The sequence below is a fragment of the Orycteropus afer genome, unplaced genomic scaffold (genome assembly GCF_000298275.1).
Source record: "Orycteropus afer afer isolate SDZICR_OR568_19922 unplaced genomic scaffold, OryAfe1.0 scaffold00061, whole genome shotgun sequence".
In the NCBI taxonomy this organism is placed as follows: Eukaryota; Metazoa; Chordata; class Mammalia; order Tubulidentata; family Orycteropodidae; genus Orycteropus; species Orycteropus afer.
Window position 1 is genome coordinate 11004082 of NW_006921648.1, and position 11033 is coordinate 11015114.

The 11033-nt window shown below is 42.0% G+C and overlaps 1 protein-coding gene across 1 annotated transcript in view; it reads right to left on the reverse strand.

The window, feature by feature from the left end:
* The window catches only part of LOC122149921, a 160166-nt gene that overhangs the window by 79268 nt on the left and 69865 nt on the right, over window positions 1-11033 (reverse strand). Inside the window, 4 exon segments of the mRNA XM_042780798.1 lie at window positions 7-35; window positions 38-199; window positions 5310-5330; window positions 5333-5426. Coding sequence (XP_042636732.1) covers window positions 7-35; window positions 38-199; window positions 5310-5330; window positions 5333-5426 — 306 coding nt within the window.

Sequence of the window (11033 nt, forward strand, 5' to 3'; positions counted from 1 at the left end):
GGCCACTGGGGTGTAGGTGTGGATCTTGCCTGTGAGTTCCAGCCCTGGCGCCTGCAGGCCACGTTCATCACCAGGTTCTTGAAGGTCCTGGCCTTGCCTAGTGTCAGCTCCAAGGCGGCCTGGAACATAGCTCGGTGTGACCAGTGCAGACTGTGAGCCACTGAGGTCACCACCCACGGACTCCGCAGGTTCAAGCCTCCTGCGAGGGGCAGAGAGGGACAGAAGCCAGTAAGGGGGGCAGGAGGGGAGCCTCCAGCAGCTGGAACTTCCTTGGTGACAAGCAGTCACCAGTCTCCTCATGGCCACTACAGACATCTCTCAAAACTGGCAATAACTGGGAAGGGGCATGAAGGAACTTTCTAGAACCACGGTAATGTTATGAGTCTCAACAGGGGCTTGGATTACACAGGTGTACGTATCTGTCAAAGCTCATCAAATGGTACCTTGGAGATCTGTGCATTTCACTCCAGTTAAAGGCAGTGGTGTTACTTGCCATCAAGTTGTTTCCAATGCATGGAGACCCTATGTATACAGAGTGGAACTGCTCCACAGGGTTTTCAAGGTTGTCACCTTTAAGAAGCAGATCAATCACCAGGCCTGTCTTCACGGAACCTCTGAGAGGATTTCAACTGCCAACCTCTCAGTCAGTCGTCCTGCACTCACTTAAACATTGTTAAAGGTACCCACCACCACTGAGTCAATTCCAACTCACAGCAAGCCCCACTGGATTTCCAAGGTGGTAAATCTTTATGGAAGTAGATTGCCTCATCTTCATCCTATGGAGCAACTGGTGGGTTTGAAACGCTGACTTCTGGTTAGCAGCCAAATGTCTGACCCACTCTGCCATTGTTAAAGGCACACACATCGAAATGTCTGGGGATGAAATGCACTGGTATCTATACCTTTCTTTGAACTGCACCATAAGATAACATGGCTCCAAACTTTCTGGAGCCATGGAGGCTGAATGAAGCCCTGAAACTAATGCCCTGAGATCATCTTTAAAACTTAAACCAAAAATATCCCTTGAGATCTTCTTAAAACATAGTTTAGGTTAACTACTATAACATGTCTGTCTTGAGCATTCTACTCTTTTAAGAACTATCTGCACGGGATTGAAGTGACAAGAGCAATTTGAAGGGTTAGACAGGAACCTTAGGGGCAGGGAGGTTATGTCAATGGGGGAGGAACAACTCAGAAGGAAGGTGACAAAGGCTGTGCCACTCAAAGGATGTGATCAATGTCACCGATTGGGTAGAAATGGTTGAATTAGTATACATTTTGCCATGTATATTATCAACAACAACAAAGATGGACGGACAGGTGAACAGAGAGAGGACAAAGCAAATGGAGAACAACATGGATGGCAGACTCCAGGTAGAAGGTGTGGCTGTTCACAGAATTCTTTCCACTTTTCAGTATGTGTGAAATGCTTACATCATATTATGTTAGAAAAAAGAATTGGTGGCAAGGGTTTGGAAGAAGCTGGATGGGGCCAGGTAGTGTGATGACATGGTCATAGCTCTTCCAAGCTATGATTGTCTCTCTAGCTTTAATCATTCTGATGATCACTAGGTAACGGGGAAAGGGAACATTCATTCAAGAGTAGACTTCATCACCACCAGCGTCATAAAGTTGACATTTGACCTTGAGCCCTACCATGACAAAATAAACTAGGTTGCAGAACCCCTTCATATTTTGTGGTGATTACTCCAATTGATAGGAGCTCTGGTAGCGTAGTGCCTAAGGCACTTGACTCCTAACCAGATGGCTGCCAATCCAAACCCAGCAGCCACTCCTCGGAAGGAAGGTTGGGCAATCTACTTCTGTAGTGATACTGGCTCGGAAACCCAAGAAGAGGTCGCTGTGAGTCAGGTCCGACTCGATGGCACATCACCACCACCACAACTCCAATTGATATAGGGATTAATTCAACAAACATTCTCGAGGCTCTTGGGATCAAGCAGTAAATAGCAGGTGCAGTTGCTACCTCTTGCAGTCGTGGGGCAGTGGGGAAGACTGTGAACAAACACCAAAGTGCATCCCGAGCAGAATACTCTGAGCACTGTGAAGGAAAATAAAGAGGAAAAATAAAGAGGCAACAGCGTTAAGATCGGGCAAGTCAGCCACAGCTTCCAGGAGGAAAGGAGCACTTAGCTGAGGCCCACATTAAAGATAAGTGAGGCTCAAAAGGGCAGGCAACCCCTGCCAGAGACGGAAGATTTACCATCTGGGGAAACCGAGGCAAGGCGCCAGGCACAGCGAGGGCAGGGGTGATCTGCCAGGCTGAAAACAGTTGTTGTTGTTGTTATGTGCCATCGAATCGGCCCCGACTCATAGCAACCCCTCCTTGGGTTTCCGAGGCAGTATCACTATGGAAGTAGATTGCCCCATCTTCCTTCCGAGGAGTGGCTGGTGGGTTTGAACCGCCAGCCTTCTGGTTAGCAGTCAAGTGCCTTAGCCACTATGCTACCAGAGCTCCTAGCTGAAAACAGAGAGGTGCCGAATTAGGAGTGGCCCAGTCCTCTCCCCACTGCTATCCCTCCCAGCAGGAGAAGGGGAGATTGCTGCAGAGAAGAAGAGAAAAAGTCCACAGATGCAGACCCTGGGAGCCCAGTGAGAGCTGGGTCTCCACTGTTATGAACAGAATTGTGCTCCCCCAAAATATCTGTTGGCATCCTAACCCTATACTTGTGGATGGGATGTCATGTAATGAAATCACCTTCCATAATGCATCTAACATAATGTTATCAATCAATCAGCTGATGTCATGCCAGTGTAGGGTGGATCCCAAACCTAATCACTTCTGAGTTCTACAGAGAGCAGACAGACAGAGAGACGAGCAAGCACAGGGGAAACAGATGCCATGTGAGGGTCACCAAGGAGGCAAGGAGCACCGGAGCTGCCAACAAAGAAGGAATCAACATGTCCAAGGCCCTGATTTGGACTCTTAGCCTCCAGCACTATGAGGAAATCAATTTCTGTTGTCCATCACAGCAGCACTAGAAGTAACCCTCCCTCAGCTAACATACTTGGAGAGGGCCTTCCAAACAAGTTTTGAGTACCTCACTCTTGAACGTGAGCTCAGACCCAAGAATCTCCAGACATTTCAAGAAAGCCTATCATAGGAAAGATAGAAACAAGACCAAAGATGATCAGAAGGAACAGAAAAAAAGCTCCCAAATCCCATAGCTTATACTCTCAGAAGAGAGAAGATGCTGCACCCACTGAACAGGATGCTTTAGAACTTTCCAGAAGAAAAGAAGACTCTTGGAAATATATAATAGCCAAAATAAAAACATCAGAAGAAGGGCTGCAGAAACAGAACAAACAATAAGATGGAGCAAAAGAAAGAAAAGATAACAGAATCAGAGGCTCAGTTTGTGATGACCAACATATGAGCAACAGGAATTCTGGAACACAGAAGGAAGTGAATTATCAAAGAACATGTCCCAGACCTTAATGATGTGTTTCCAAACTGGAAAGCTTTTGCTAAGTGTCCAGCATACTAGACGAACACAAAACCAAAGCCAGGCCATCCTCAGGAGATTTCGGGCACTAGGAATAAAGAGAAGGCCCCAAAGCTTCCAGAATGTGAGAAAGGGGTCACATACGAAGGATCATAGATCAGACATAGCATCAGACCTCTCAACTAGTGTTGTATGACAGTCAAACAATGACTTCAAAGTCCCAAGAGAAAATTATTTCCAATCAACAATTCTCTATTCAAATTATTCAGGTAAAATGAAGATGTTTTCAACATTCAATACCTATTTCTGTTGAGTCAATTCCAACTCATAGCAACTTTATAGGAGAGTACAACTGCCCCATAGGGTTTCCAACGCTGTAAAATTTATGGAAGAAGAACGCCACATCTTTCTCCCACAGAGAGGCTGGTGGGTTTGAGCCACTGACTTCTCAGCAGCCAAATGCTTAACCACTGTGCCACCTTCAGTAGTTTCCTGAGATAGGGTACCTAGAAGGTAAACATGTGCCCTACCTCAGCAAGCTACTGAAGGATATATTCCACCAGAACACAGGAGTAAACCAAGAAAGAAGATGCAAGGAACAGGAGCCTATGACTCTGAGAAGTAGAAGTAATTCCCAGAATGATGGAGCAGGAGGACCCAGGACAACAGCTGTCCAACTAGTGTATATACGAGCAGGAAGACAGGGTCCAGGGAGAGGGTCTCCAAGAAAAATATCCAAACTATTTGAAGTCAGTAAATTATCTGGTATGTCTCACTGTCTAGAGAGGAGTTTTGTTATGTTGCTGAAAATTCTGGAAACAATTAACAGGAAGAAAATAGAAAATGAATCAAATGGGGTGAGGGAGGCAAGTATAATTCCAAGAAAAACAGAAAGATACAATCACAGTGCACCCCCGTCCCACCTATGAGGTACACATGTACGGAGTCCCAATTATGTGAACACTGGATACAGATTTAATAGAATGTATCTCTTTCAGGAAGACAGAGGGAAAGAGATGTTTGAAAAGGAATAGCATTAAGAAATGCCTAGTAAAAAACCTATGGAGAATGCCCAAAACAGAAAAATCAAGAAATAGCAGCATGACTGTATTACTTTAAAAGATGGTAAATAACAGAAGAAACATCTAAAAGAATTTATAGCAATTGCTTGGTAAATAATACTTGAAGCAAGAAGACATGGGGTAAAATAGTACTGTTTTTGTCATGAACTTTAATGAGCTATTATTTTCTTTTTTTTTATTCCAAGTACATACAAAAGTGGAGAGCATAATATATTGAAAAGCCATGACAATCACTCAGCTGCAACAACAACCAACTCATTGTTTGTTTAACTTTTTAAACTATGTGCAGGTATTACTTTGATACAAAAAATTAATTCAAAGGATAAACTATGGTAAATCCATTTCTAAAAAATAATGAAAAGAGTGTTCTAGAGAGAATGGCAGGAAATGCTAAGGATTTCTCAAAATGTTTACCTCCCATGTACTCTTTCCTAGGAAGCCACTGGAGGATGTGCTCCATCAGAACAAAGGAATAAACTAAAGCAGGGAACAATCTCTTATGTTTGGGAAACACAAAAGAGGTCCGTGTGCCTGCAGGATAATGGTCAACAGGAAAGTAGAGTGAGAGGAGATTGGTGAGGTAGGCAGGGGCTAGATCACACTGAGCTTGATAAGCCAGGCTGCAAAGTCTACCTGTAATTCTGTGTCACAGGACACTAAGGAGGTAGCTGAGAAAAACAAAAAGGACGGGTGTTCCAGGTGGTTGAACAAGATCAGAAACCTGAACCACAAGCAAAGGAGGCTTCATAACCATACTCACCTTCCCACTTCCACAGGGTGGCCTAGGTGAGTCCTTCTACTGCAAGCCGGACACCAAGCGCGAGTGGTATAGCTGTGTCCAGTAATCCACCTGCCCCGCAGGCACCTGCAGCACCAACTAGAGAAATTCCACAGCCAAGATGCCAATCGGATCATGCCACTCCCAGCCTAGAATATTCCACTAGCTCTTCACTATCGCAATCGAGCCCCCTGGCTGCCAGGATCTGCCCCAACTCTACTGCCCCAGACATAATTCCTATCGTTCTGCACCTCACCTGTTACCCTCTAACTATCCAGGTAAAATAAGTAAAAAGTCTCTTGGATTGAATTGCAAAAACCTGCCCAGCCATTGCTCAGACAGGTGTACAGAGGGAGACAAAGCTAGTTGCCACATTAGAAGGAAACAGTAATTCCTTCAACACCACTGTAAAGCAAACCCTTTCTTTAAATGAATATTGCCTTTTTATTGATTAAGAAAATTTGTTCTATAAAACTATCTACCACCAGCAACTTTTTTTCTGCTTTTAAAGGGTTTATTGGGATCTTTAAAAATTTTTAAATTTATTTTGCTATTGTTGAGAATATACACAGCAAAACATACACTGATTCAACAGTTTCTACATGTACAATGCAGTCACACTGATCACTTTCTTCAATTTGTAAAACCATTCTCACCCTCCTTTTCTGAGCTGTTTCTCCCCCATTAACATCAACTCACTGACCTCCAAGGTTTCCATCTAACCTTTCAAGTTGCTGCTGTCACTTTGATCCCAGCCTGATTATGTCATCAGAGAAATGCAAATGCCAACAAGATACCGCTTTCACCCCAAACAAAAGTCAAACCCATTGTCAATTCTGACTCATGGTGGTCCCACATGTTACAGAGTAGAACTGCTTCACAGAGTTTTCTGAGCTGCAGTCTTTATGGTGGCTCTGAGTGGGTTCAGACTATCAATATTTAGGTTTTGTAGTCAAGTACAAATGTGGCATTTTCCACCCAGATGGGCAATATCTTTAAAACAGTAAAAAACCAAGTACTGGTGACAATATGGGACCTGTTACTCTTGGACATGACTGAAAGACAGTGATTGCTAAAGTCACTTTGGAAGGCAAATTGTGAAAAGCCAGGAAATTAAAATTGCATGAATTCCATAACCCAGAAATTCCACATCATGACATCTATCCCAAAGATGCCCAACACATGTGCCTGTGGAGGCACATCCATGGTTGTTCAGACATTCACTATTAGAAACTACAAAGAGAGACACGGACAATTAAATGTGCTAGAGATCTACATGGAATACTACAAAACCAAAAAACAAACCCACGGTCATCAAGTCAATTCAGACTCATAGCAACCCCCACTGGGTTTCCAAGGCTGTAAATCTTCACGGAAGTAGACTGTATCGTCTTTTTCTCAGGGAGCAGCTGGTGGGTTTGAACCACTACATCAAGAAACCATAAGAGATCTACATAAATCGAAGAATATATGCTCATAGACAGGAAGATTGAATATTGGGAAAATGTCAATTCTACCCAAAGCAATCTATACATTCAATGCAATTCCAATCCAGATCCCATCAACATTCTTTAAGGATATGGAAAAAAACAATCACTAAATTTGTATGGAAAGGAAAGAGACCTTGGACATGCAAAGTGCTATTGAACAAAAAGAACAAAGCAGGAGGTCTCATACTCCCAGATCTCAACCCCAACTATACACAGTAGTCAAAACAGCCTGGTATTAGTATAACGACAGACACATAGACCAGTGGAATAGTATGGAGAACCCAGAAATAGGTCCACTGACCTATAGTCAGCTGATCTTTGACAAAGAGATGAAATCTATTAAATAGGGAAGAGACGGTCTCTTTAACAAATGTTGTTGTTGTTGTTGTTGTTATGTGCCGTCGAGTCAGACCCAACTCATAGCAACCCCTCCTTGGGTTTCCGAGGCAGTATCACTACGGAAATAGATTGTCCCATCTTCCTTCCGAGGAGTGGCTGGTGGGTTTGAACCGCCAGCCTTCTGGTTAGCAGTCAAGTGCCTTAGGCACTATGCTACCAGCTTTAACAAATGGTGCTGGCAAAACTGGATATCCATTTGTAGAAAAATGAAACGAGGTCTATACCTCACACCATACACAAAAACTAACTCCATGACTTCTGGTAAGACAGTAGAATAGGCAGACAAGCTACACAGACCCTCTTCAACAAATAAAAGATAAACCAATTGACAGAGATACAGAAGATAATCCTGGAGCCCTGAGTTTGAAAGGATGTATACAGGAATGGATTAGATACCAACTAGTAGAAAAATCTGAATGAAAACAGTGAGTATAGAGACAGACAAACATGGACTGTCAGCTACTCAGACGGGACCAACAGCCTTAATATTTCCAAGCGGTGTTGGGACCTGAGAAATGACCTAAAGAGTAGCCCTGGTTGCCAAGGGCTGAGGGGACAACTGCACTGGTGGCCCATGACTAGGAAGGGAAACAGCAAGGAGGGAAACAACCTGAGCTGTAGACTTGTGGCTGTCTGGAGGGCACAGCCATTTTGAATGTTTATAAGCACTGGCCATTTTGGATTTTAAAGTGACAGCATTCTCATTCAGATTCCAGGGACCTAAGAATAGGATCTGCTTGCCAAGGCTGGCAGGTACATACGGGAGGCTGACAAAGGGAAAGGAGACAGGTGGTGAGTGTATAAGTGCTGCCAACTAGCAAATAGAGGAGCACAGTACCCTGCTTACATAGATAACATCCAAATAAAACAAAGAAAATCAAAATTGTGGGCAAGTCACTCTAACATACAATCACCAATTAAATATAAACACAAAAATATCACAATGTCTTGGAGACAACAGGCATCATAGTCTACACAAAGAATCAAGATAAAGCAGGAGAAACAAGGGACCAGGATACAGACCCAGAACACATCCCTGACGAATATGCAGCACTGGAACTCGCTGATAAGGAATTCAAAAGAATTATATTCAGGTACCTTCAAAGGATTGAGACAGATCAAGGAAAACACTGACAAAATTGAGGAAAATAAAGACAAAACCCTAGAAAAATCTCAAAAGACAATACAAGAACAATATGACTAAATAAATGAAAAATTAGAAATGATACAAAACCTAAACATGGAAATTCAGAAGATTAATACTAAATTTTCAGAAATAGAAAAACATTGAACACGCAAAGAAGAAGAACTGAATCAATGGATGACAGAATTAATGAGATTGAAGACAAATACCTCAATATTTCTTTGGAAAGGAAACAAAGCGAAAAAAGATCAAAACAAAATGAAAAAAGCCTAAGGTTGATGTGGGATACTATCAGAAGGAATAATCTACATGTAATCAGAATGCCAGAAAACGAAGAGACAAATAAAACCACAGTAAAAATTGTCAAACATTTGTTGGAAGAGAATTTCCCTGGTATGATGAAAGATGAGAATATATCCCTTCAAGAAGTCTAACAAACCCCAAACAGAATAGACCCCTGTGACAGTTAAATTTGTATGTCAACTTGGCTGGACCTGGTTGAGTGGCTGGGCAGCTGGAGGTAGTTATGAGGGATTCATGATGAGGCTGCAATCAATTCCAAGGTGGGATCTACCACAAGCAGCTGAGTAGCTGCCTTTGGGATGTGGTCTGCTTCCCACATAGAAGGAGAAGCCTTGAGGATACACTCTAGCTTATGGCACCTTGAACCCTGCATGTAGCTGAGTCGTTGTTCAGCAGCCTCCCATGCTCTAGTGACCTTGGGACTTTCAATGGACTTGAATGAATGGCCTGCAGTGTGGTTTGGTAACATCGGGACTGTGACATTTTATTTGTCGACCTTGGGCTTGTTAGCTTCAGCAGCCAGTAGCTGCCTGAGTAAAGAAAAGCCTCTAGCTTCAGTGGGCTGGGAGCAAGAGGCAGAGCTGAAGCCCAAGGTCAAGGGGCTTTCACACAGCCTCTAGAACCTGGCACTTTGAACTCAGACTTCTAGCCTCCTGAACTGTAAGAGAATAAACTTTCTGTTTGTTAAGGCCATCCCATTTGTGGTATATTCTTGTCAGAGAAGCACTAGGTAACCAGAACAACCCCAAAAGAAAATCACCAAGACATATCATCATCAAACACACTCAACTGAAGACAAAGAAGGAATCCTGAAAGCATGAGAAAAAGGAAAAGTTACCTTCAAGGGGCAACCAATAAGACTAAACTTGGATTTCTCAGCAGAAACCAAGAAACATGGAGACAATGGGATGATATATATAAAACCATGAAAGAAAAAAAATTGTAACCAAGAATTATATACCCAGCAAAATTGTCCCTCAAAAATGATGGTGAAATTAGGACATTTCCAAATAAGCAGAAATTAAAGGAATTTGTTAAAATCAGACCAACCTTACAAGAGACACTAAATGGAGTCCTTTGGACAGAGAACCAACAACAGTAACAACCAACCATTAACACACATGATGATATAACTCAGAAACCAACCCAGTTATGGAAGTATCCACAGTAAATAACCCTACAAGATTGTAAACAGGGAACCAGAAACATCAATTGGTGAATGAGGACAACTAAAACCAAAAAGAAGGAAAAAACTGTGTAGTTACAGAACTTCTAAATGGTAGGGAAGTCAAGACAACAGCAAGATAGACTGGACTGTTCTAAACTTGGGAAGAAAATTATAAATCACAGGGTAATATCAAAGAAAAATAATAAACCTTTACATCAAAATTAAAGAGGGCAACCACAAATATTTAGCAAGTACTAAAACAGGAGCTCTGGTAGCATAGTGGCTAAGGCACTTGACTGCTAACCAGAAGGCTGGCGGTTCAAACCCACCAGCCACTCCTCGGAAGGAAGGTTGGGCAATCCTACTTCCGTAGTGATACTGCCTCGGAAACCCAAGGAGGGGTCGCTATGAGTCGGGGCCGACTCGACAGCAAATAACAAAAAAAAAAAAAAAAAAAAAAAAAAAAAAAAAAAAAAAAAAAAAAAAAAAAAAACAACAGCAACAAATGAAGTGATAACATGATTCATGAACAAAACAAGCTTAGCACCGAAAATTATATGGAACAAAGAAATCAGCAACACCATGACAAAGCACATAACAAAATGACAGCAACAAATTCATACTTTGTCAATAATTACACTGAACGTCAATGGACTAAACACATCACTCAAGAGACAGAGAGTTGCAAACTGGACAAGAAAACATAACCCATCAATATGCTGCCTATAAGAGATATACCTTGGAGACAAAAACAAAAATAGACTAAAAATCAAAAAGATATGAAAAAAGATATGTCAAACAATGGCAACCATAAAAAAGCAGGAGTGGCAATATTAATTTCTGATCAAAATGACTTTAAGACAAAAATCACCATAAGAGACAAGGAAGGATATTATATAATGATTAAAGGATCTATTGAACAAGAGGACATAACAATAATAAATATCTACGCACCCAGTGAAAGAGTGCCAAGATACATAAACCAGATTCTCACAGAACTGAAAAGACAAATAGATGACTCCATAGTCATAATAGAATACTTTAATACACTACTGTCAATCACAGAACAACTGGAAAAAACTCATCAAAGACACAGAAGAACTAAAAAATACAATCCACCAACTTGACCTTATAGACATCTACAGAGCACTTCACCCAACAACAGCACAACATACATTCTTTTCCAGTGCACATGGAACATT